Genomic DNA, 27116 nt, shown 5'->3' on the forward strand with positions numbered 1-27116 from the left:
ATGTGTTATCCTTTATTCCTTTATTATTACACGCCATGATCTCGTGATATTTTGAATCGCATAAAATGCTAGATGATTTACACTTATATCGATTGGTGTCACATTTCCTCTTACATGAACACTTTTTGTATCCTTCACCACCGCTGTCTGATATTAGACTCGAAATTTCCCTCAATGATTTTTCTACATGTTTCACCTCATTAAACGGTATTATAGATAACAGATAAACACTTAACTGATTTCTGGTGTATAACTATAGCAAAATATCATATTTATTGCCAAGTTTATAACATTGTCCATCCTCAATAGACACAATTACAAATAAAATGTTTCTTGGGTCTGCTTGTCCTCTGTCGAAATCCGGTAAAGAGACTCTCACACTGCCTGCAATGTTAGTTGGGGGAAACTTATGGATAAACCTAAATTTTATTGTTTCAGTTTGGTTTAGTAAACAAATTTTAGAATTTTAACAACAGATCGACGCGTGACGTCGTATTTTTTATAGTATATAAAATTATAACAAAAAATGTCGTATAATTAAGATAAATTTTAAATATGCCCTATATATTGATATATTGCTCACTATACCGGTAAGATAACTGATTAATAACTCAGTTATAACTGTTATAAGTCAAGATAAGATATTATACTCTGGCAGTCCGATGCTTTATTATTGTATATTTAGAGATAATATTAATTAATTAACACTATGATTCACTAATCACTTCATAGCAACCAGTATTCATTAATAAACACTAACACGTTTAAAATGTGTTTGGTCTAAAAAATATTTTAATAGTTGATGTCGAGAGTTTAATTAGAATTACGAGAATAATATTTTCTTCGGCATCTAACGTGGTAAATATAAAAATGGTTCCGATAAAATTCTGTCTTTCTCGACTAGGACATTTGTTGACAAAAAATCTAAGGGCGTACATTAGTTATAGGTGCAACCATGGCGACCAGTGTATATACATAGACAGAGTGCCAGAAACAGATGGTTTTGACACGAAATAATGCATTCAGAATTCAGATTGTCGCTAACAACGTTATCATCAATAACTAACGATTTTGAACTGCACTGTCCAATGTCCATAATATATGGTCTCTGTGAGATACAATGACATCTACTTCTGTGAGGTAAGTTACACTATTCATAAATACTTAACGAACTTCAATTATTATATACGTCTATATAAAATATATATATGTGTTACCGTAATACCGCCAATGAATTATAATTGGAATTTTAACTAATAATGCAAGTGCCAAGTCAATAACATTAATGTTTAACAAGTGGCATTAATTGATAATATAATTTCTCGGCACAAATGGACAATAATATAGTCAATGTTGTGAAAATCAAATATATTAATGCCAATAGATATATATTTATATAACTTTGGATAGGTATGTTATGACCTTTTTATATTTTGATATTACACAATTTTAATTTTAATTTTAATTACATTTAATTATTCACTGTAATTTATTGCCTCAAACAGATTAATATATAATTGTTATATGGCTCTTCAAATTCCATAAGACATTATTTCGTTTACAAAATCGTCAATTACTCGATTACCCTATTACCCTACATCCTGTTTTGCAAATGTGTTAAATATCTTATGCAGATCCTGCGATTTCGCAGCCAGCAGTTCTACAAAAGGTCATTTATTTTTTCTGAGAGCCGTGATTATGTTATTATATAATTTAAACACAAACTATACTGAATAAATGGGAAAATAGCAATTTAAAATTTTCCTCGAATTTATTCAATCTCGATCATTCTAAAATATTAACATGCAAAATAAAACGAAATTGAAAATATAATATACACGAACACATAAATATCAATATGATCAAATATTTCGATAATTTCGACAGAAGTTATCTAGCAATAGTAGCTACGCACATTTAACGGTCGACTATATTAAACAATAATATGATGTATATTACAATTTATCACACGGCGTGCAGTTAATCCGGCTTCGTTTTATTACGATGATGCGTGATGATTATTTTGTCAAGCACGACATTATCGTTAACCAGTAGTCGCGATATTAGATTTATCGATTTGACAACGCAATTATGATTTCACAGACACAGTATTATTATCGATAAGGTCATACGAAATATTGTAAAAATTTTTTAAATGTTAACTGCGTCGACGTCTGAATATCATAATAATATATCAGTTGTTTTTATTAGTGTTATTATTTATTTCTTAATTCATATAATCATATTATATGCCTTCGTAGTCACTACTAAATAACCTACTGTTACTGGAAAGATTGGAAATACATATATATATATATATATATTGACTATAGGCAATGTTATACGTTCATTATTTTAGTTATGTCTATGACGGTGATATGCATGATGATACATATTATTATATGTTTGATACATTGCGCTGGTACGTCATAAATATAACCAATTAAAGTTTAATAATTAAATTATTATAGACATATATTATTATGACGTAGGTACTTCGCGTTCTTGTTGAAATGTTGTATACTTTATTTATAAACATAGTTTATGTCATAAGTAATGACACTATCGCCGTTTAAGATGATAATTATTCAGATTTTGATCCTTACTTGACGGTAACGACGATAAATTTCATATAGCTAATGCACCAATGCATTATTTTATTATTTATTATATTATTAGTAATTTTAATTCTTACATAAAGTGTTTGTTTTTGGTATTCACTAAACATATTGAATGTGAATATTTTATTATGATTATCGTTTTTATGCACGAATTATAATGTTTATAGATTTAAGAAATCAATTAGATTTATTATTGGCTTTAGTGCTTATATTTGCATTGAATAATTATACTATCGTATTCTTTAAACTTTATTAGGTGGCATTTTGAAATAACACTTGTCAATTATGTACACCCACTTAGGTAGGTATCTAGCTATTATATATAAAGTAACCACTGATTTTAAATCCTCAAAAATAAAAAATTATAGCATAATAACATTTTTTTAACTTAATTTAATATAAAATAATAAAGTTATGATCAATTAAAATTTGCCTGATATTGACGTTTTTAGATAAATTTTAAAATATATAATTATCATTTTTAATGATTTTATTATTCCTATTAAAAAAAATGATATATATTTATAAATTTCAAAATGTTTAATAATATTTATGCTTCTGAAAATGTTAACTTTTACCTTTTTATTAAGAAAATCGAGTGACAAAAAAAGTTATTGTTTATCAAAAAATATGTCTAATTAATATTTTAAACATTAAATTACATTAATTATATTATTATATAAATACTTGTACTAATATGTGTTTGAAATTTGTTTAAATTAATTTGTATGTGCAGTTTGAAGGTTAGTAAGTTACATAATCCAGTGACTTATCAAGTATTATAGTAACATATATAACTAATAAAATTATAAATGTTGACACAAAATAAAATATTTTGTATAATTTTGTTAGTAAATTTTTTTTAAAACTGTCCATTTATTTTTTTCCTTTATGTAAATCCATTTTAACAGTTTTTTTTTTGTTGGAAAATTTAACATTATACTAACGTTTTTTAAACCATTTTACATGAGAGTAAAATCTTATACTATATAGTAATTTTTTTTTACTTCTATAAAATTATTTTATAGTGAGATCAGAATATTAAATATTTTTTTAAAATAAGTAGTATAATTAAAGATTATTATAATCAAATTATTTTTCTTCTTATCAACATGTCTATAGTTAATGATCCATCATTTATTAATAACAGTTACGTTTCCTATGTTTCCAATTACACTTTACACTCAGATATTTACATGTAAATACCATCTCCAAAACTGCATTCATCGATATAATTTTTATCCTACTTGATTGACTCATAAAAATGGCCTCATTAAATTATACAAAATAGTGTTATTACTGGGCATACAGGAATTTGTTGTGCTTCTAATATTGTATTTGTATAAGAGCTTTCTTCGTTAAATTACATTGGATATTCAAATTATAGCATATTATATAAAGCTATACAAAGAAGTTTAAGAAGTTTTTTTATAAAAAAAAAAATTAAACAAATTCCAAGCGAATTAAACTAATAAATAAAATTAGACTATAACCCGTTAATATTAAAACATTTTTATATTTAAAATCTAATTTTTAATCGATTAATAAATTATTTTGTGATTATTATCCTAAAATTTTTAATTTGAAGCAATACAACTATTGATTAATTTTACAATATTTATCAGTGTTCATTGTTTTTGTTAATTATAAGAAAGTTAACAAATAATATTTTTGAAATTAAATGTTATTTAGTTTATACTTACTTTAGAGTATGTTACCTACATCATTTTATTAAACTGTAGAAGAAATATACAACGTTTCACCTATTAATATTTTAGAATTTACAGAAAATAATATTAATAAAATATTTATAGCACTTTTTATAATCAATTTAAACTATAAAGTATTTATTACTTATCTTATACGCAGTTTAAAACAAATCCTATCCTAAAACCTATAATATTATTATAATGTATTGCTTATTGGTAATGTATTTAAATTATATAAATCAAATACAATTTATTATTATTCATAACAATAATATTATTATTAGAAATGATCAAACCATACTCGAATTGGCTATGTCTTCAAAAAATGTTGCATCCGACATGGTACCGGTAGAGAGAACTTTATTAGTAATTGGAAGTAAAAATGCGGTAAGTATTCATACTATTATTATCGTCTATAAAAATATTAAAATTATAAAAAATTTTGCAATGAAATTGAAAAAACAAAAAAATATTATTTAAATCGAGTTAAGCATATTACTTGTATAAGATTATAAGTACAAATGAAATAATGTTAAAAAAACTATGGCATGTGAAGTGTGAAGAAATTCTATATTGCAATACACTAATAATAGCCTACAATATATTTCTTATTTTGTTAACGGTATTTTATTTTAATATTAGCTATTATTTATAATAATATAAATAGTATTATAACAGCCTGATAAAACTTTAACTTTATTTAAATATATTTTAAAGTACCTAGATTGTTGTATGCAATGAACAGTGAACACCATAAGCAAATTAGTTGTAGATTCAAGTTCAATGAAAGCCTCTTAACTTATAAATGTATTTTAAAAATTATCTACCGTTTATAGATTTATTATAAATTATATTACTTTTCGTAATGATCATAATAATATATGCTACATTTTCGTTTAATCTTTTTATTATCAATAATAAAATTTTATATTATTCATATTTTATACGGATGGTAGAATAGCAGATAATCGATTTTGGGAATATTTTACAATGAAAAGTATGAAGTATCTAATATAACATTTTTCTCTGTATCAATAAGAAGGAAGCAATATTATTATATTTATATCTAAACATATTTAGTTCTTAGTTATAATATGCTTAATGTATACTTCATAATATACAAAAATGAAGTTGTTTATTAATTGTTTTTGATTCTCGAATAATACAATATAAAATGCATTTTGTTGTTATATGGTGTTTGATACTGACCGTTTTTAAGGAGTTCCAGATAGGCAATTTTTTTTAGCGTATGTAAAGTGTGTGGAGTACTGGAGTGTAATGTGTGCGTAGTAAGTGATCATATTTTTTATGTATGGGATTGTAGTATTAAAGCTTCTGCACATCCACGTCTAAGAGTATCAATATTTTTCAAATCATATTCATTGATCCATTTATTCAACAATATTTCTGAAAACTGAAATTTTCCATGAAGTTTAATTGAAAACGATTGTCTTACATTTTTAAATAAATCGTTTTTAGTTAATATTAATAATATTTTAAAAAGTCGTTTTGAATACAAATGTATTACGAATTCAAATACGTTTTCAGAGGTTATTATTGATTATTTTAGCCCTTAATTTAATTTGACCATATTATTTTTTTATTTATATTTGTAAGAAATACAAAATAATAATATTGGTGACGTGTAAGATATTTGAATAATAAGTGATATATTTTTTGATGAATTTAGTAATCCTTGAGTATTATTTTCTTATAGTTTAAAAATATACTTTAAACATAATTCTTGATGACAATGCATCAATTTTTTTAGGGGAAAACTTCGTTAATATATTCATTTTTTGATAAAAATGAAAAACCAAAACCTACACTGGCCTTGGAATATTCTTTCGCAAGAAGATCTGGAAAAAGTTTAGTAAGTATTGTTTATTATTGATACTAAAAGTCTAAAATGATATACCTTATACCATGTGGTAAATTTTACTTTAAAACAAATTAATAATTAAACAGATACTATGTAAGCATTATTTAAAAGCAGAGTCGTATTTAGGATTTTCATACTGATGAACATTTTTTTAAATTCTAGATAATAGAAATATTGAAATAAGGAATACTTATTTAACATAGAAAATTAAATGTTTATGATACTGTACATTACGTATATTTATTTTAATTGGTATATTCTATACTTATTTTATCTAATTCAAAAAATAATTTAATAATTTATATTATATTTTTTTTTTGTGAGCATTGAAATGAAATAACTAAATATAATCATACAACATAATATAATACCTAGAAAGTTTAAATGGTTTGTATATTATACTAATATATAAAGATATATTAAGTTAAAATATTAATACATATTAAATCAATGTCCAATGTAGTTAAAATCAATTAAGATTGTACCTTCATAAACTGAATAGGACTTTGCCACTTTTGTTTTTTTTTTAAGGCTAACTGTGGGTTCAAGCCTGTTTCTTATGTATAAATAAATAAAGGGTCCATAAAGATAACCATAACGATAATCTAGAATCTAGATTGAATTCAAATTTAAAATGTTTTAAACACTGATGAATAAAAAAGTACCGCTTGAGGTAATAATTATGCTATCCATTCCAACCCGTATTTTGAGACATAACTATTCTAAAATATTGAAAATATATATATTCTTAAATTGTAATAAATTAAAAAAAATCAACTGTATACATTTTAAAATACAAATTGTATGTATCCCTAGTTCCTACTAATTATAATGATCTTTAAAAGTTACATATTATAATATGTATAGAAAATTAACCTGTATAATATTATTAATATCTGAACATTGAATAAATAATTTATACGTTGTGTGTGTGTGTGTTTCAGACAAAGGATATTTGCCATGTTTGGGAATTGGGTGGTGGTTTAGTTTTCAAAGATCTATTATCCGTGATCGTACAGAAAACAAGAGGTCGACGTTTGAGCGTTGTGTTAGTATTAGATCTATCGAAGCCGGATGTTCTTTGGAACACCATGGAAATGCTTCTTGAAGAAGTCAAGGTACACCTAGGAAATGTACTAGATGTTGAAGAGTATAATCAGATTAATGTTAAAAATATTGAGGTTTGTTTTAATTTATATATATTATTATTATTATTATTATTATATTAAAAGCAAACTGTAACAATAAGACTATAAGAGTAATTGTATTCATTTTAGGATAAAAAGTTCATGTCTCCACTACCCATACCAGTAATGATCGTCGGAAGTAAATACGATGTTTATCAAGTATGTTCATCCATTAACATTTCCATACTTACTCACATAGTACTACATACTTACTTATACCATAATTATGTTTTTAATTTATTTTAAATAATAGCTACCTAATAGGTATTAATTTTCCTATAATGTTAATACTTTTTGTAAGATAAACCTACATGTTTTTTTCATTATTGATTTATAGTTATTATTATCTATAAAACTGATAAGTGATTAATTAAATAAAATATAGTTTCATTTATGAGATTATACATTTATGTTACATAGCTTTAATATGTAACATTAAATAAGCTTATCGCAGTGTTAGATAAGTAATCTAACTTGTGATAAAACGGCGTACCATTTATAATATTGTAAAAATAACATCAATAAATTAAGGTTCGATATTTATTATTAATTTTTGTTTTTAAGAAAAAATAAATATAGAAGTTTCCATTATAATTAGGGCCAAGAGTTCAAGATAATAGACTAAAAATAAATATTTGATTAATTTATTTTTAAAGTTTACCTAATATTTTGAATAAATGTCATATGATCAAAAACAATTGAACGCAAACGACAATTGGACGTAGAATAGCAAACATTTTTTTAAGAATAGAACAAAATTTAACAACAATAGATAATTCCGTTGATAATTGGCATAACTGATTTACGTCGATCATAAGTAGGAAACTAGGTAATTATCGACTCAAAACTGAGCAGTATATGTATATATTTGGCACTAAACCTCCGAAAAAAAAAATACCAAGATAGAGTTAAGAGAATTAAAAAAAATTGCTCTGGTTATAATGTTCTGAACATTATTGATTATCTACATGGAATAGCCTATAATTTTCAATAGAAAATTTAATTTTTAATCATACGTATTTTATAGATTTCTTAGCAAATTTAGTTGACTTCATTTTTTAAATTAAATTAAAATAATAATAAAATTTTTTTTAAATATATCAGTTATTTATTTAGCAATGTTATTTGACATATTTTTTTAATGTATTTATGAATAATATAATTTTTAGTTTTGCCAACAATTGCGAGCATTTGTTTTTCAATCACAAGTTTTCGATCAATTGTTTTCGATCAATTGACGGGATACCTAATATTTTAGCACACAATGAACGAATAGCTCTTTTATTATTTATTTATTTCTTCTCAACCTAATAATCTAAGTTTTAAACAATCACGCTATAGACATTTTTTTTTGAAAGCAAGATCAACTGTTATTACGTTAAACTCCTTGAACTTTGAAGTTATGACTAGTATAGTTTTCGTGATTAGTTTACTTGTTGCACTAAACATCTTTAAAATAAATGCAGTTACAAAAATAAACTTGCAAATTTGCATACTTAATCATTACATTTATCACTCTATTTAGAAAATTTAAAATCCATTAAAATATATTAATACATAGGTACTTAAGGCAATTTTAAAATGTCAACAATGAATAATAAATGATAATTTATGAAATAATAATTGCATAACCTAACTTAATTTAGGTATAATATATATTATATTTGAATAATGATTAAAAGGTAGGTATTAGTTTCGTATATTATTTGATATTTTAGGAATTTTTAAAGAAAATATAACGACGTAGTTAAAAAAAAAACAAATATATGTAGATAAATAGCCAATAAATGGTTTGTAGTTTTTTTAGTTATTATACGATGTCACGTGTTGAACAATAATAAATATAATGGGGAAATTGATAACTTACATTTTAATTTTAGATTTACGATATAATATGAATTATACATAAATATACTTTTTATTTGTTATTGTTGTTATTGGCTGTATCGTATATATTTAGATTATGAAATTACTTTACTTTTGAATTATTGTTTATACTAATAATTTACATTGTTAGAATTTCGAACCTGCTAAAAAACGTGTGTTGTGCCAGTGTTTACGATATGTGGCTCACACTTACGGAGCTTCATTGATTTTCTATGGTGTGAACGACACAGTTCTTGTGAAGGTATCTAAAGAAATGATGTCACATTACGGGTTTGGAACTCCTTATCCGTGAGTTAACTTATGCGTCCTTCAAATTATGTTGTACACATTTTTATTTTATTATTATTTCAGAAAGAACCATATTTATGATTCAAATAAAGCACTATTAGTGCCTGCAGGTACTGATTGTTTTGAAAAAATAGACAATCTCAATGAAGCTGGGAGCATTAGATCGATGCATAAGTATAAGAACACATTTGTTTCAGCTTTTAAACAGGTTAATAAACATATTATACATATTATTTTATTATATCGAATTATATGACGCAATATTACTTAAGATTTTTAAATTTTTGTCTAAAATTTTTTTAAATTTAATAAATTTATTTAATATATTATGATTTATGAGTAACACACAGTCTTTATAAAAAATATAGTAAAGAAAGAATATTCAAAAAGAACATTGTCAAAATAGTTTTAAAAATTGTTGTTATCTAAACTTTAAATTTTTATAATACTGTTTTCAATTTTTGAAATCTTTTTACTATATTTTGACTTTGTTGGTTACTGGCATGGCATTTTTAGGGCACTTATAATAATGTATAATATAATAGTCATTAGGTATATGTAATATGAAATGGATCAATAAATTATTTGTTCGAAAGTCCAGGTTACAGTGATAATAAAAATTATTACAAAAGAGATTGTTAATTGTTTTCTAAAATGTATGAATTTACTAATCTGATATTATGTAATTGTGCGTTTTTTTGCAATGATTTCGTAAGAAATGTTATATTGTCTATGAAACCATAGTATCATATATTCCTAGAGAAGGTTAATGTTTGAATTCAGACGTACAGTTTTCCTATTGAAGTAAAGGTGAAGGTATTAAATGCGTTTAACTGGTTTCTTGATATACATAAATCATTTAAACATATTGCTTAAATGATAAATTATAAAAATTGTTTAATTGTCTAGTTATCTAAATAAACTAGTATTCTTAAACAGCTTTTATAAAATCATGACACACATTTTAATTCTAATCTGGAAGGTATAATACCCATAAGTTTGAAATCGAAGGTCAAGATGTTTATTCGGTGTAAGTATCGTATAGGTAGTTAATTAATCTTAGAATTTAATATTATATTATATAGTGTACAATATATAGTAATGTTTATGTATATTAACATAATTATTATAACTAGATAAAAATTAAGTTAGTAACGTACAACTACTATTATATATTATATCCGAATGGAAAAGAAATAGAGGGAAAAGTATAGGTATTCGTTATGTTGTACGGTAAGTGTCGAATGTATTTTCTTTTTATTTATGTAAGGGCATTTTTTAGCCATTTTATTTTTAATCTTCTCGTTAGGTTTTCGGGAATGGTGATTGATGATATACGAGAGATTAGTGAGTTTTGTTTGAGTATAGAGGTCATAGTAAAAAAAATCAAAAATTTCATTTGACTATGTGGTTGTTGATAGCTCAAAAAGGTTAAGTTTCACTTAGAATCTAAAATAATTGTTGTTAATTTATTTGAGTTATAATTATAACAAAACAAGGACATCTTTAGTCATTAGTCCTTACCTAAAAACGTATACTTTAATTAAGTATGTTTAATATTGATAATATTCTATATTTCTATTAGTACTTAATTTAAATTTTCTTATTAATTTTTTACTACTTATCAACATTTTAGTTTGGGGAAAATATCAGCTGGTTAATTTTGACCAGGAGGAGGATACAATAAACCAATAAACAACATGATTTAAATATTTTTACTAATTTTGCCGTATTATTTAAATTTAATATTTTAATAATACATTTGCGATTAGCCAATAGCATATAAATAGACGCCAACCATTTAATATAACATTTTTAATAAATATAATATGTCGAGTAGTTTTATAATATAAAATATAATAAATTAATAAATAATAATTAAATATCTATATAATAAAAGGTATTTTCTTAATATACATATATAAAAAATATTGATTATAGTGTATAAATTCCGTATAATAAGATGTATATTTATAAATAAAAGTGCTAATCAACAACTATAGGTATTTATCTATGTTGGTTTTATTTATTTTCATCCTTAAATTATTTTTACATTTATAGATTTCAATAGAATCTGGCACACACGCACTGAATACAGACAATGCAGATCCACTGAATGACACTAATTACGCCGATCCTTTGATAGACGAAACGTTGAAAAAAAAACAAGAGGTTTGTGATAAAAATATTTCTACGACCCAATGTACATATTATTATAATAATACTATGTATAGTATGACCAAAAGTGTTTTTATAATTTAATATTGATATTTTAGGAGCTAAAGCTGTTTGTGGACAATTACGAAAAGTTTTTAAACACAGAAAATACTAAAAACACTTCGTAATAGGTATAAAACGTAGAAAAAAAAGTACAAAACAAAACAAGACGCAGGTACTATAGTTACACATAAATATTATACATAAATACAACTTATAAAATATAACTTAATATTATGTCGATTACGGTCAACGGAACCGAAGTGATAAAAATCGATGGTATAAATAAAATATAATGTATAACACAATAAAATTAATCGTATGATATCTATATACTTGTCGGAAGTCCTGCATAACGCGTGGCGATGTGTTTCGTATAAAATATAAAATATATGATATTAATATATTATTATCATGCAAGTGCCGTAGGTATTATGTCATCGTCGTTGCTATTACCATAATATGTGTCGGATATATTACCGTCGTTACAATATATATATATATATATATACTACATAATATTATACAGGTATTGTACGGTGTCTAAGTGCAAGTCGATGACGTGATGATTTGGGACCGATCACAATGTTATGACATGTTGTAAATATAACGTATAAATAACGATGATGATAACGGCGACACGGGCAAGTCGACCGACGAGTTCTCTCGCATCGCTTCCGCCGCCTCGGAGGATCGTTAGCCGCGCAGGAACTTCTTGAAGTATAGCGGTATCTTACGCAGCGACTGGTTCATCATTCTCAGCTTGATGACGTAGTACGCGGCCAGCCTGAAGAACAGGCCGAACGTGGCTAGCCCGATGAATTGGTTGACGATCGACCGGCCGCTCATGCCCAGGTCCCGGAGCAACAGGTCCGGGTTCTTGTAGTGGCAGTACAGGTCGTCTATTTGGCAGTCCATGTCCGCGCGCCCGTTGCCGAACAGCGAAGTGCACACGCCGACCAGCGCGTACCTCAGGAAGCTGGTGGCCATCAGCGACTCCATAATGGGCTCGATGGCCAGCCCGTAGCCCATCCCGTACACGGCCAGCGCGAGCATCGGCGCCAGAAGAGCGGGCGTCATCACGGCGCCGGTCTGTACGTGACAGACAACAACATAATTATTATATATATTTTACGATTTATTAATCGATTATCATTAATAAATATCATTAAATCAGTTGAACGGGAAACTATATATCTTTACCTTAAAAAATATGCCAATCTATCCCCCCCCCCATATCCCTCCGCGAAAACACCCACGAATATGCATCTCCTACAACTTGACTAGTCTTATTTGGTTATCTGTACGAGAATACCTATTTGATATTTCCCTTTTATTATATAATATATTATTTAACAACTTAACCTGTAGTGTCGTGAACAGTATTTGTTATAATATTAAAATAATATATACCTCAATTTGTTTTTAGTCGTTAATTAATTTTTAAAATAAAATACTTAGAAAAATAATATAAATATTAGTTATAAATTGTACCGCTTATTTTCTCATACCAAAGTAGTTTGGTTAAAGATATATTATAAGAAATAGCATAGATATTTGTTATTGAATGGAGAAAAAAAATCATTATTTTTCTATACGATGTTCGATTATTTTTTTTTTAAGATAAATATGTTCTATTAATACATTTATGTATATATATCATTTTTACTTACGGAATTTTTTACAGATGACCCGATGAGAACACCTAATCCTTCAGATGTATAACCAGTAAATAGTCCTATAGCCATAAACTCACTGAATCTAATCCACTCTATTGGTTGTGCAGACATAAAGTATACAATTACAAGAAATAATGATCCAAATAACATCTGAAAAGAAATGTAAAAAGCACAATGTAAACCAAAATAATATTTTCAAGCATTATAAAATATTTTTACTTACCATGCTTGGTAATGATGTAATAGTGGATGCAAAAAAGTACGATTTAAGACTATACCAATGATTAAAGTATTCTCTCCGCAATAGTTTAACTTCTGACGGAACTAAGCATATAATATTATTATTATTACAAAATCAATAATCATTTAATAATTCATTAATAATTAATATTTAACTGTTAACTTACATGTAAGTACTGGACCCATAACGTGAGTATAAACAAAAAAAACGATTACACTGATACAAAACTTGAAATTTTCAAACGGTCGATTTCCATCTGATCCGATCCCATAGTAAATACTTCCAAGAAGTAATGCTGAGAATGTGTGATGGAAAAAAGATATCCACAGTCCAGTCTGCATATAAAAAATTTAAAAATATCCATAAAAATTGTAAGAATCTATATGGGATTGTTTGATTTTAATGACGATGTTGAAAAAGGATACATTTGTCAAAATAATACGAAATACTAACAATTTTCAAGGGATATTAAATAGGCAATTCCAACAACAATGTTAGAAAAAAGGAATATAAGGGGTTAAAACAATTTCAGCTATGTTTCAACTTACAGTATTTCTAGAAAATTGTTTGGTTTTTCTTGCTAACAGTATAGAGAATTGTGTACAGAACGATGACGGGTATTCCGCTTCTGATTTATCTAATTCATCATCGAAAACTGGTGGTAATGTAATTAGCGTGTCGTTACGACCTATAAATAAATAAATAATTTAAATATTAATTTTTATATATTATTTAATTATTTATCTTATAAATAATAAGATATGTAAAAAATATCTTGTCAAAAGTTAGGGTAACTTACAAAGTTTAGAAGTCGCCATTCCATTTTCCATTTCGTCTAAATCATCACATAATATTACTTTTCCATTTTGAATTTCTCTCGTTAAGTCAACAATTGTATCGTTATCTAGTACTTCGAAAACTGTAAAAAAAATATTTTGTTTTATAGCCTAAAAGACAGCGTTAGACAATATCGCCCTCATGTGATGTATGTACAGTTATGAGACCGTTCCATACGTAAGACGTTTAACTTTCTGTGATAAATTGTTTTTAGTAAAAGTAATTTACTTTATTCATTTTTAAAATTTATTTAGATACTTAAGAAACTCATCTCTTATGTAAATAATCACATTCAAAAATGATTTTGAGTGAAGTTCACTGTTTATTACTTAAATAATCCTACTACTAAGTAGTTATAAAAAGAATTAAGTCATAAGAAAATATCAAGGTTAAGAAATTCAACATTTAATGAATATTAAACATATATATTAAGATCTTGAGATACTTGGCTTAAAAGTAAAAAAATAAGCCTTATATTATTAAGAAAGTGAACGTTTAAAGAAGTGGATGTATTTTGATTGGATCTTGAAAAAACAAAAGAGCTGTTAGAAATGAGTAATGCAAAGGTCTAAATATGTAGTAAGTATGTTGGATATAATATATAGTATATACCTAAAAAATTACATTATTGATTGTTATTCAAAATATTGATTGTACTTTTTATAGATATTAACGTTTTAAAGGAATAATTAATATATACATATATATATATATATATAAATACATAATACATATCTATTATTGTATATAGTTTGTATTTGTTCATTAATAATCGTTAAAAATCTTATAGAAAACTACAAAGCCATTTACCACACAACCTAAGTGTTAAGATTTAAAAAAATTCAAATTTGATCGATTTACTTCAAGGTTCTCAACTATCAGAGATAATAATAAAATCAATATCAGAACTATGACATCTTGATTTTTTAAGATTACTTTTTGTTAATAAATTATAATAACTGCGTATGGTTTTTGAACATATTTTAGTAAACCAGTTGATTAGTCGAGTAAAATACGACTATATTATGACTGAGACAATAATCTAGATTGGTTCTCTAAAACTAATGAATTCAACTGGGAAGATTGCATTGACAGTATTTGAAAAAACGAAGATAATATGGACAATATAAACCTTAAAACTTCAGTTTTTGTACATATGTTAAGGTTTTTAACATCTCCCTTTTTACCATACACACAACTTTTGTACAAGCATCACGCAATGACGTCACACATGCTATCACACGATTGAACAAAAATATTTTTACGATATTGTAATTTGTCATGCAAAACAATTCTGAATGACTATAATATATAAAAAATATTAAATCAAATATACAAATATAGTAAGATTTAGAATATAGCACGAGTTTATGGTCATATGCAATGTACCTACCTATTATTGACCTGTTATTAATAATAATATTATAAATCAATAACCAGGCTAGGTTATTGTCTAAGGTTAAGTTAAAATTGTTACCTATATCTTGGTTACTGTTTATCTTTAAAAAAAAAATTGAAATATTCAGTATTTTTATGATTTTGAACATTGATTGAAAGCTTTTTTATTTAATCATATTTTTAAATTTTTTTAGCAGTTTATAATTTTATGAAATTATTTTTAATTGAATTAATTTTAATCAGAGTTTTTATTTGTGTTTCGAACAGTAATACTCTTATAATTACATGGACATGATTGAACGAGGTGGATAAATTACCTATCTAAATCTATAAACACCATGACAAATGTAATTTATTTTCTTTATAGGAAGGTACTTCAACGAAATATTCTACATAATCGAACTTCCTGATGTAAATTTAACAAACTAAATAATAAACTACAACATTTCGGTTTGAATTAGCAACGTTGAATTTAATTTGCTATGCACAATCGTATCACTAAAAAAGTATATTATGCTCAAATCACGCTTTATAGATTTTATGAGCTGTATTATTTACAGGTACATTTTATCTTGACATACATGGTAAAGATACATGGTAGATACATGGTAAACGTTTAATGGTTATAATCTATAAAAAATTCGTTTTAATGTAAATATATTATCTAGTAGTTACTACGTATTAATATTATATTTCCTTAAGAGGATAAGACTTCTTTTTTTTATGTCAGCGTATGAGTTATAACTCGTTAAACTACAAATGTGCCTACTATATAATATTATAATAATAATTATGGATATAATAACCAGTCATTGTCATTGAGATTTGTTTATGGTATTCTTTGATTCAGTGTACCTATATCTAATGTATAAAACTATAAATGTATGATGTTGAACTCAGTTTTGCCAGAAATTCGTGACGTAGAACAAGACATTTTGTCATTGAACGACCATCCATCTCCGAAAAGCACCTGAGGTAGACGCAGGAATCGACTTATTGTTCTAGTCACGTAATGCTATGTTTAAACTCATAAAATGTTTGTTAAATGCCTGTATACATCCTGATCAAAGTAGGTACTATACTTAGGATTTTGTATAATCTGCTACGATCATGTCCCTTATCACTATATGATTGATTTATAGACCAATCAGTGATGGTTAACACGAAAATTAACGAATAAAACAACCGTAATAAATAGGTAATATATAATAATATTAGGGCTCGGATTCGTATGCATTTGAATAATGTTTTCTGGTTGATCGAACTGTATGCTAAGAAAGCAGAAAATATATTCACAAAGGTGTGATTAAAAATACGATTTTTGAGCATATTTCATCATTTTACAATTTTATTTTAAGACCACATTTTTATTGCATAATGCACTATTTTAAAACTTAATATTATTTTAAGTCAACTTTAAAAAAAATAAAAATAGTTTAATTTTTGTTTGTTCGTATGTGCGAGCAATGTCAATCTTTATCGTGATATAGATACTCGTACAAGTTATTTACGTTTACTATATCTTATCAAATAATATATTAATATTATTTACTGATTGAAGGTTAAAAATTTAAGTTTAAAATCATATTAGTTGTTAGTCGTCAGTTGCAAAAATTTCAGAGGAGCTGTTGATGTCGATGAAAAAACGTCTCTCACTCAGCAACTTATAAAAACTAAAAAAAATAGGATTTTTATTTAGATTTATGTAAATGTTTACTCAAGGTCAACACATACCTAAATAAATCAAATAAAAAAGATTTTGGACATTTTATACGCGGAAATGAATAATATAAGAAGCCTATTAACTTTTTGGGAATAATAACTTGATAAAAAAAAATAAGATAAAATAGAAACATTGCTGTAAGTTGTTTGCTATCAATTCGAAACCAAATTCATATTATTTATTATTAAATATAGTTTTAACGTGCATATTTTGCGATTTTTTTTTCACGCATATATTTTTTGATTTATTAGTGCATATTAATCCGAGGCCTATAATACTAATAATCAATAAAAAAAAATGAGCACGATAATAACAATATCAAGGTCATACCAAAATCTGCCGGGTTATGCGTGGGCTTGCAAACGTGCCCGACTTGTGCCAGGAACGGCACCAGCTGTTTGGGCGACCCGTTGTATATACAAGAGCCTCGGGCCAACATATACACGTGGTCGAACATGTGGAATAACGATGAGGTAGGCTGGTGAATGGTGCACACCACGGTCCTTCCTTGTTTGGCGAGATCGACCAACAGGGTGACGCACTGCTTTATCGCCACAATGTCCAGCCCACTGGAAACATATAATAGGTTTAATTGCGTAAAATAATATGATACACATATATTTTATTATATTGTATATTATAGGGGCACGAACACGATGTTTATCCACTTTCGACCTTGACAATCAAACGTGTTTTTGCGGTCGACTGAATATATTTATCGTATGTACCTATTCGTGTAAAATATTATACATGTACTATTAGTATAGTATGTATATAGTTTTTGCGGACTGTCTAGAAAGCTGGCTGAAACGTGTTCTGTAGGTACGCGTGTATACTTACCCGCTCGCATATATTATAATAACCATTGTATCCGCATACAAACGATATAAAATGCGTCTATACTTTCTAGTCACCCTGTACATAATAATATGTAAAATATAAGACTTCAATCTGTGCAGATATATATATATTTTTTTCGCGAAATCCTGTCGATAATCAGACGTTACACGATATAGTGCATTATGAGTAATAAGCTAAGTAGGTTTTATACATAGAATATCGACGGAATTTGGCACGAGAACTATCTTTCTGTGAATTATATCTTGACCAACTCTGAACTTACCCATATTTTGTCTCGATAATAGTATCGATGATGTCTAATAAGTCATATAGTCTCGTGTGACAATTCGATTGATTATAAAAGTCCAGGACCAGAAGACAGAGATTTTTTGCAAAATAATTATAATATTATCATGATTTATGATGATACTCACGTAGTGGGTTCGTCTAGAAATATCACCGGTGGATTGTTGACCAACTCAAGTGCTACGGATAGACGTTTGCGCTGACCTCCAGACAATTTTTCCACATATGTGTTACGGCATACCGATACCCCTAAAAGTTCCAGTACCTCGTCCACCTGCAGGAAAGAATTAATTACCTGTTTAGTTTATAGCTTATTAGCGTTTAAGTAGGGAAGCATGGGGTTAAGAGTTACACAGGTTACGGTAGAAATCACTTTGATTATATTAATGGTAAATCCAATATATCTGTTTACTTCACTAAAAAACAGAATGAATGATTTTAATTCAAATGTTCCTAGTAGTTTACATCAGAATCAAGCCATTATTCAGCTGCTTTTTTTTCTAACCGAAATTATTTACATCTTATACATAAATATATATTTATTAATTATTTTGAACTAACTATAATTATCATATATTATATACATTATACATATTTTGTATTATATTATTATTATATAATACATGACGATATCTGCCTACCTAGTGTATGCATATATATAATGTATTAATGTATTATATCTAAATCGTTATCGAGGCTATTTCACCAACGAACACGTCCAATATATTGTTAAAATTTTAATATCCGCATTAGGATTAAAGCAATACGAGATTATTATATGTTTTGCTATAACGTGTGGTTTTATTGGAATTGTATTCCTAATTCCTGTATATGAATATATATGATCGAATATATTATAAACGACTATGTTAGGTTAGTATTTGAAATTGTATTATTTGAAATGTTGTTTTTTAATAAATAATTATTAAGAATTTCCAACAAGAAATTTAAAAGTTTTATAAATATTGGTATATGTATATATAATATACCTGTAGTCAAACAGTTCTTACGTTATAAGTAATTACTAATTACTAATAACGATTATTCAATGGCCAACACTTATATTGAAAATAATTGATATTTTAATATTGTGTTTTTTTTACATAATTTGAACTATTTGTAAATAAATTGAATTTTAAATAAGTAGTTAATTAGTTATGGGTTTATAAAAGTTTTATGTTTAAATGAGTGATATAGAACGCCACAAAAGTAGGTACCTACCTGGAAAAATGTTGATCTATTACTATAAGCTCAATTAAACTTTAATATAATAAACAACTATTTTATTAATATCACGTTCAAATTTCAATTTTTGCACAAAAATGCTCAAAAACGTATTATGCCTTATAATATTAAATAAAAAATGTTTGTTGTATCCTAATATTGAGCACACACTTAAAATATTTTAGATTATCTTAATTATTTAGTTATAAAATTAAACGTATTATTATTTTATTACCAAACAATCAATTTAAAACAAGGTTTAAATAATCTAATAAATGTATTATCTAGGGTCCTAGGGAATATCATATCCATATTAAGAATAAGAAATAATGTATTGTATAGATAACACTCCCGTCAAATAATTAGTGTACTACAATAGGTGTACCTATCTATATAGCCATATAGGTAACAATATATTAAGCCTTTTAGATTTAATATGTATTATAATTTATAATAATATTATAATAGGTATACGTGTCACATTAAATAAATTGTTTTTAAATTTGCTTGTATGATATTATCTTTACACATAGACACCTACTTAGAACAATTTTCTTATCTCATGAATAGCTTATGTAACTCAAAGAAATGTAAATGAGTAAATGACGATCGTCACTGCAGTTCTAAGATTTAATTATTTGATCTTAAATATTTAACTATTTATTATGATTGTCAAATATTTAAAAAAAATTCATTATTTTAATGTTATTTTTATAAGTTCTTTTATGAATGGAAATATTATCCTATATTATTAAGAATACGTTTTAACATATAAACGTATATATACCGTTACGTCATTCATGATACATCTAAATTCTATAGCCATTAATAGTTACATTATTTACGTAGAGCTATACTGATCGGATGTTGTAATATTTTTCTTAGTGATGAGTTTGTGGAAAAACACGGTAATTATCATTAGTTTAATACTAATATAATTTTGTTTATTTGTCTATTGTAATGTTGGTGTAGGTAACAAACTTTCATGTTTAAATGACTATTTAAGTTAATAAAGATAAATTAAATTTACCGAGTGCAAGTCATTTTTATTATATTATGTTTCGTATAATTTGGTTTGTAATCAAATTGTTTGTAAGAAAAAAACACTCTTTAGGTAAATCATAGTAGATAAGTAATAAGAATTCAATAAAAATGAAAACGTATAACTTTTGAGCATTTTATTTATATAGTTAAGATAGGTAGTTTATAACTATAATCAAATATAATTTAAAAAAAAGAGTAATTTGACTATATAATATGCATGTAAACACATTGTATACATATAATAGTAAATACAATTACATGATAAATATTAAAAAAAAAAACATAAAAATAAAATAAACTAAATATGTGAAATATTTTGCATCATAACAACTTTTGCACTCAAAACAAAATATTATTAAGGTAGTTAGTGTAGTTAGTTGATGTGTTATTGGTTATATCTTATATAAATGTAATAAAGGAAACCAGTTTAAAAATAAATAATAATTACCTAGTTGCATAAAATATATAGTAATTGCGGAAAATTTATCAATACCCATTTCAAAATAGCACTACAAGTTATTTAATAAATACAAACCAAATTAAATAAACGTGTCTATTAGTAGTATTAGTTGATGATGAAATTCACACACAATTCTGAGAAAAAATTAAATAGTTTACGTAGAATGATGGACATTACTCATTAAGTGTATTCGCTTCACTTAAAATTATATTTTTTAGTACCTATATAGGTATCTTCTACCTATTCACTATTGTAAATTATTATTTATTTCGTGAATATACAGAATACTTATTGATGGTAATTTGTTTATTAATTTTTTATATTTTACAACTCTCATTAAATGTACAAAATAATTTACGTATATTTGAGTGTCATAATATTTTGCTAGTTTTTTTATTTATAATGACAGTTCTAAAGTATTCGAATAGCTTAAATGATTTTTGTTTATGATATGAGAGCAAATCAAATCACTTTTAAATAGGTATGTATAGTTTTATTCGTATTCAATATTTTAGGATATATTATTATAGGTTTTTAAATTTTTTTTTTTTAATAGAACAACTAATTACATTTTAAAATGGATTAGTGAAATAAAATTAAAATAACAAATTGATAAAATATAAACATTTTCATGACAAAAAATATTATAGTATACAATTCACGTATCATAAAATTCTGATGTCTCATAGAATTCAGGATATATTATAATTACAGTAAAATAATTTTAATAATCGAGTTTCACGTAGCTGTGGCCTGTGTTTAAATTACTTATACTCTGCTATGTGTCATGAACTAATCGCAAAGAGAAAACGAACTAATTTTTGCAGTATTAAAAACTTCAACACTTTATTATAAATTATAACTATTTACTATTGCGTGTTTTTAGGATATTGAAGCCTGCAGCTGCTATTTTGTATCATATTTTATTTTTTATTATAGGATTACCTAGTAATTTATGTTTCGACCAGAGCGTAAATAAAAATGTTTGACTATAATCATAGATTTTATGAAATTCAAACAAATTTCTACTTGAATTTCGATGGTAATATTAGTATATTACCTATGTGTTAATTATTATAATCCATACAGCATTTATTATAAATAACACGTTTAATAATGTTATCCATGTATATATATATATGTATATATCCAATATGTGTACAGCATGGGTCAAGGTAAAAGTTATAGGTTACGTCCTTAGATTGAAAACGGGTATCTTAGACTTCGTTGCTTGCGAATTTACTCTAAATGTATGTATATTGTATTTCTATCTATTACGCTTTCCCCTGGTAAAATAAGATAAAGTTTTTACAACTATAGGCCATGATAAGTGAGTATTTATTGACGAAGAAAAGTTACACACGTATTGTGTAATGTAGTTACACGTATTTTCACCCTTGAGAAAATAATCAATACTGTAACGATTGAACAAATATCATATATTTAAACGTATTATATATGTTTTTATTTTATTTTAAAATTTTAGTTTGATTAATAAATAAATTATACAACACACAGAAAAAAATAATTACATTTGTTTTCAAGTATTTAGCTATATTATATCTATTGAATTTAAAATGATGATGGTATATTCATATTGGTTACACACTGTATTTATTTTTACAATGGAAATGGTTTAATTTATGTCTTTATAAATGCTTATATTATATTTTGCCTGCATAACTTAATTAAAAAAATGTGCCGTATTATAATTATATGATGAAATTTTATTGTCTCATCTTCATTACAAAAATTACAATGCACTACCTATATAAATGTATTCACATGTTTGTCTATTAAAAATAATACCGTTAAATATTATTCTAGTTAAGTTATATTATATACTTACAGCTTTATCTTTGTCTTCTTTTGATAATTCACGACCAATTTTCAATCTAGCCGCGTAACTCAATGATTCTATAACTGTGAGTCTGGGTTGAAGCAGGTCTTCTTGCATTATGTAACTTGAAAGTTTTTTGAAAAGTTGCATATTCCTGGGATGCCCATTTGTAAGAATTTGTCCTTTGATGTCAGTTCTCCTAAAATAATTTAGAAAAAAATGATTTATTCTATACATTGTTAGTTTTACGATTTAAAAAAATTGATTTAAAAACGAGTTTTTCATGCATATATTTTTATTGATTACTATTTAATATAGATAGTTCTTAGTATTAGAATTAATTAATGTAGAAATTTTATTAGTACCTATTAAGTTTTAGGTATTTTAGAATTGTATACTAAGAAGCATTTTCAATATGAATAAATCAGAATTGTGAATATTATATTTATAAATTAAAATTAGTTATTCTAGACCTTGGATTTGGTTTAGGTTGCGTTGGTTAAGCAAGCGGAATTTCAAAACTTTCTAAGTTGGTATTCATCAAGTTTAAAATATATAATATTTATTAGTTCTAAAGAATTAAAATAGTGGTTAACTTCTCTATTAAACTACTATCACTCCACGTTTCGTAAATTTTAGTATATTTATTGTTTACGTATTTATATAACTTGCTATGTTTATATAATTAAACAATATACTCAATCAGGAAACAAAATACTGATGTAAATATATATTTGATTTCATCTTATAAATAATGTAAAATTTCTAAGTACTTATAATGGGTACACGCAATCCAATAATAAGCGATACAATCGATTATTGGTTGGTCCTTGGTTGGGCAATGTGAACGCTCAACACGATCTTACAGGATTGTGGCCAATATTAATATTATTTTTTTCTTTAGGAAACAGACGTACGGCTGATGACCTACAGAGGTTTGTATCAAACGAAGAAACCACATATTAAGCAACTACTCAATGCTAACAGGAAACTTACACGTATCCAGCGAGTATGTTCATCAGCGAACTCTTCCCAGCACCGGAAGGACCCATTATGGCGGTCAGGTGTCCTGAACGAAAGAAACCGTGTATACCTTTTAGTATCGTTCTTTGTCCTATAACATTTAAATAACAATAATTATGCTAAACAAACACGAATAAATTCTTTAAAACATTAAAAATAGCCCAGGGTGATATATTTCACATTAAACACTATATAATTATTTTAGAATATTTGTTTTTTAATTAAAGCTGAATAGAATAAGTTAAGTATTAATAATTTATGTTTTCTCCAGGAAATCGCTTTACAAATAACCAACGAATCTCATATATTTATTGCATATAATAATATGACTTTATAAATGGACAAACTTCAAATAGTTAATAGTATATCAATTTAATATTTATAAGAAAAGACATTTTAAATGTTTTTGAAATAACATTCACACTACTTATCAACAATAACTAGACTAACTATGAACACACATTAATTAAAATGTATATCATACTAATAAAATACAAAAAAGCCAATGAAAAACTCATTGAATAATATACAGGTTTTTAATATAGATATTTTAACATTATATTGTTTAATTTTTTACAGTTATTTTACACATCGCTACAAAAAACACAAAATAATGCTTTGACAGGTGGTTATAGATCCATGCTTTTGCGTCCTATTGATCTGGCATTTTAGTACAAGGTTAATTGTTATTATATATCTATATATCTATGGACAATATATTTAAAATGTCTAGAATACTTTGGTTAACATTGTTTTATATACACATTAAACAAAATGTCCTATTTCTAGTCTAGTAACACAACCGAAGGTTCAATGCCACTATATTGTTGTTTTTTGTAGTGAGGTTATTCTTTTTTTAAGGAAATTAGCCGTAAATCTGTTTTGAGAAGATTCAATTTATATACCTAAAATAATTATTTTATCAAATAATACATCATTTAATAACATAACATTTTAAAACAATTTAATTTTGAGAAAATATTTGTTTTATTATTTTAATATAATGTATAGGTGTATTGTAAAAAAATAAAAATAAAAAAAATAATTAAAAGTTAAAAGTATAATAAAGACATAATGGTTTGTTATAGGTATATGATTAAAGACATATAGTTGGGTATTTAATAATTTTTTCCATATTTATTCTGATTTTCGAAGATAATTTATAAGCATTAAACATAATATTATCATTATTATCATAATTATTTGTAAAGTATTTTATAATTAAATAAATTGATGGATTTAATTGATATTATATTATGTTCTATTATATTACGCTGTATACATTTTCAATCTTTTTTTTTTTGTAGTCAATACTTGTAAAATGCAATAAAAAAACAAGTGATGTACTTATACAATTTAGTAGTAACTATTGGTACCTAATTTATATTAGATATATTTTTAAAAAAATGTGATAAGATAATATTTTAGAATTTATGCTAATAACTTAATTTGTTTTTTCTTATGCTAAATTCATCACCTTGTATAAATCGACACTATAATAAGTTACATTTATTTTATTAATAAATGTTGGTTTTTATATGAAGTCGCTCAATAAGATTAATGGGTGAGCTTATGGTAAATAATAAATCTGAAAAAATGTAATTTTTGTATTCTGTTTTTTTCTAGTGTAGGTATATTCACTTTAATCATTTAGAAATATCATGGAAATTGTTAAGCAATTCTTTGTGCCAGTATAAAAATCATTATTTTTCGATACATCACGATATCTTGTTTAACTTGAAAAATATAATTCTGTGTTTCGTACCTAACCATTTAAGGTAATTAAATAAATAAATAAATCCTACCAAGCTAATGAAATAACGAGACCAATCAGACAACTCGGCGATGATTAATGAGTGTATAGATATATGTTAGGTTATAATATTATACTATATATGTATATATATATACTATATATTGTTTTTAACATTAGAATATAATTTATTTAATGTGTGGAAACTTTCGAAATGTTGTTTTTGTTTTCATTTTGAAGGCTTTAATTTAACAACATAAGCCATTACTTCCTAAAAATAAAAATTATTGATTCCTAATAAAAAATTTGGATTTTTTTCAATTTGAATATTGATAGGTTTATCGACATAGTTTGTTGGCTTTAAGAAATTCAAATGGGATGTCGTTAAATTATAAAATAAAATACATAGTTAATAATATGTATTATATATACTCGTATAATTATATATTATATTTGTAGATATAACGATATAAATAAAAATGATCACTTTGGTAAAAAGTATAAGCTCTGCGAAATGATGGTTCTTATGGTAGTGATATTTATATCGTTCCAGTGAAAACTCAAGGTCGAGGGCGTTTGAAAACTGGTTTTTGGATAGCAAGTATTTATTTTTTAAACCATTTTAATCCATCAATGAAAAAAAAATATATAACATTTTAAACAATTCTAATCGAATGTATTAGTTTTGTTTTTATTATTACCGATTATCTATAAATAACTGTCGTTATTAACAGCACTATTATATATTTATTTGATACTGTAGGTACCTATACTTACACTGGGGGATAATTAAATAAACAATAAAGATATTTTACAAACTACATAGGTATGCATTATACACACACAGATAAACACGATAGTTAATTGGTTTTGATGAATACAAATAATTTTAATTACCTATTAATTTATAAAAATGTATTATTTAATATTAATATGTCATTATAGTCAGTACTAATT

At 25.4% G+C, this 27116-nt stretch overlaps 2 protein-coding genes across 3 annotated transcripts in view; one reads left to right on the plus strand and one right to left on the minus strand.

Annotated features, from left to right (window-relative positions):
- LOC132929460 (cytoplasmic dynein 2 light intermediate chain 1) lies at positions 1-11988 on the plus strand. Of its 2 annotated transcripts, XM_060994835.1 has the most exons (9): positions 1-1140; positions 4615-4717; positions 6102-6203; positions 7157-7393; positions 7490-7558; positions 9417-9574; positions 9638-9782; positions 11636-11746; positions 11851-11988. In XM_060994835.1, exons 1-9 carry the CDS (start codon positions 1121-1123, stop codon positions 11917-11919), a joined length of 1014 nt encoding a protein of 337 aa, XP_060850818.1. In that variant the 5' UTR covers positions 1-1120; the 3' UTR covers positions 11920-11988. The 2 variants fall into 2 exon arrangements, with proteins under 2 accessions (XP_060850818.1, XP_060850810.1); XM_060994827.1 differs by lacking the exon at positions 11851-11988 and having other exon boundaries at positions 649-1140; positions 11636-11836.
- LOC132929453 (ATP-binding cassette sub-family G member 1-like) overlaps positions 11285-27116 on the minus strand; it is a 20719-nt gene continuing 4887 nt past the window's right edge. The window contains exons 2-11 of the mRNA XM_060994814.1: positions 24380-24497; positions 23393-23582; positions 18944-19089; positions 18000-18238; positions 14511-14630; positions 14260-14399; positions 13878-14046; positions 13694-13794; positions 13465-13620; positions 11285-12883 (exon numbers count right to left, since the gene is read on the minus strand). Of these exons, the coding sequence (XP_060850797.1) occupies positions 12488-12883; positions 13465-13620; positions 13694-13794; positions 13878-14046; positions 14260-14399; positions 14511-14630; positions 18000-18238; positions 18944-19089; positions 23393-23582; positions 24380-24497 (1775 nt within the window). The 3' untranslated portion in view covers positions 11285-12487. The remainder of the gene's footprint in view (positions 12884-13464; positions 13621-13693; positions 13795-13877; positions 14047-14259; positions 14400-14510; positions 14631-17999; positions 18239-18943; positions 19090-23392; positions 23583-24379; positions 24498-27116) is intronic.

This window comes from Rhopalosiphum padi, chromosome 1 (assembly GCF_020882245.1).
Source record: "Rhopalosiphum padi isolate XX-2018 chromosome 1, ASM2088224v1, whole genome shotgun sequence".
NCBI classification, from domain to species: Eukaryota; Metazoa; Arthropoda; class Insecta; order Hemiptera; family Aphididae; genus Rhopalosiphum; species Rhopalosiphum padi.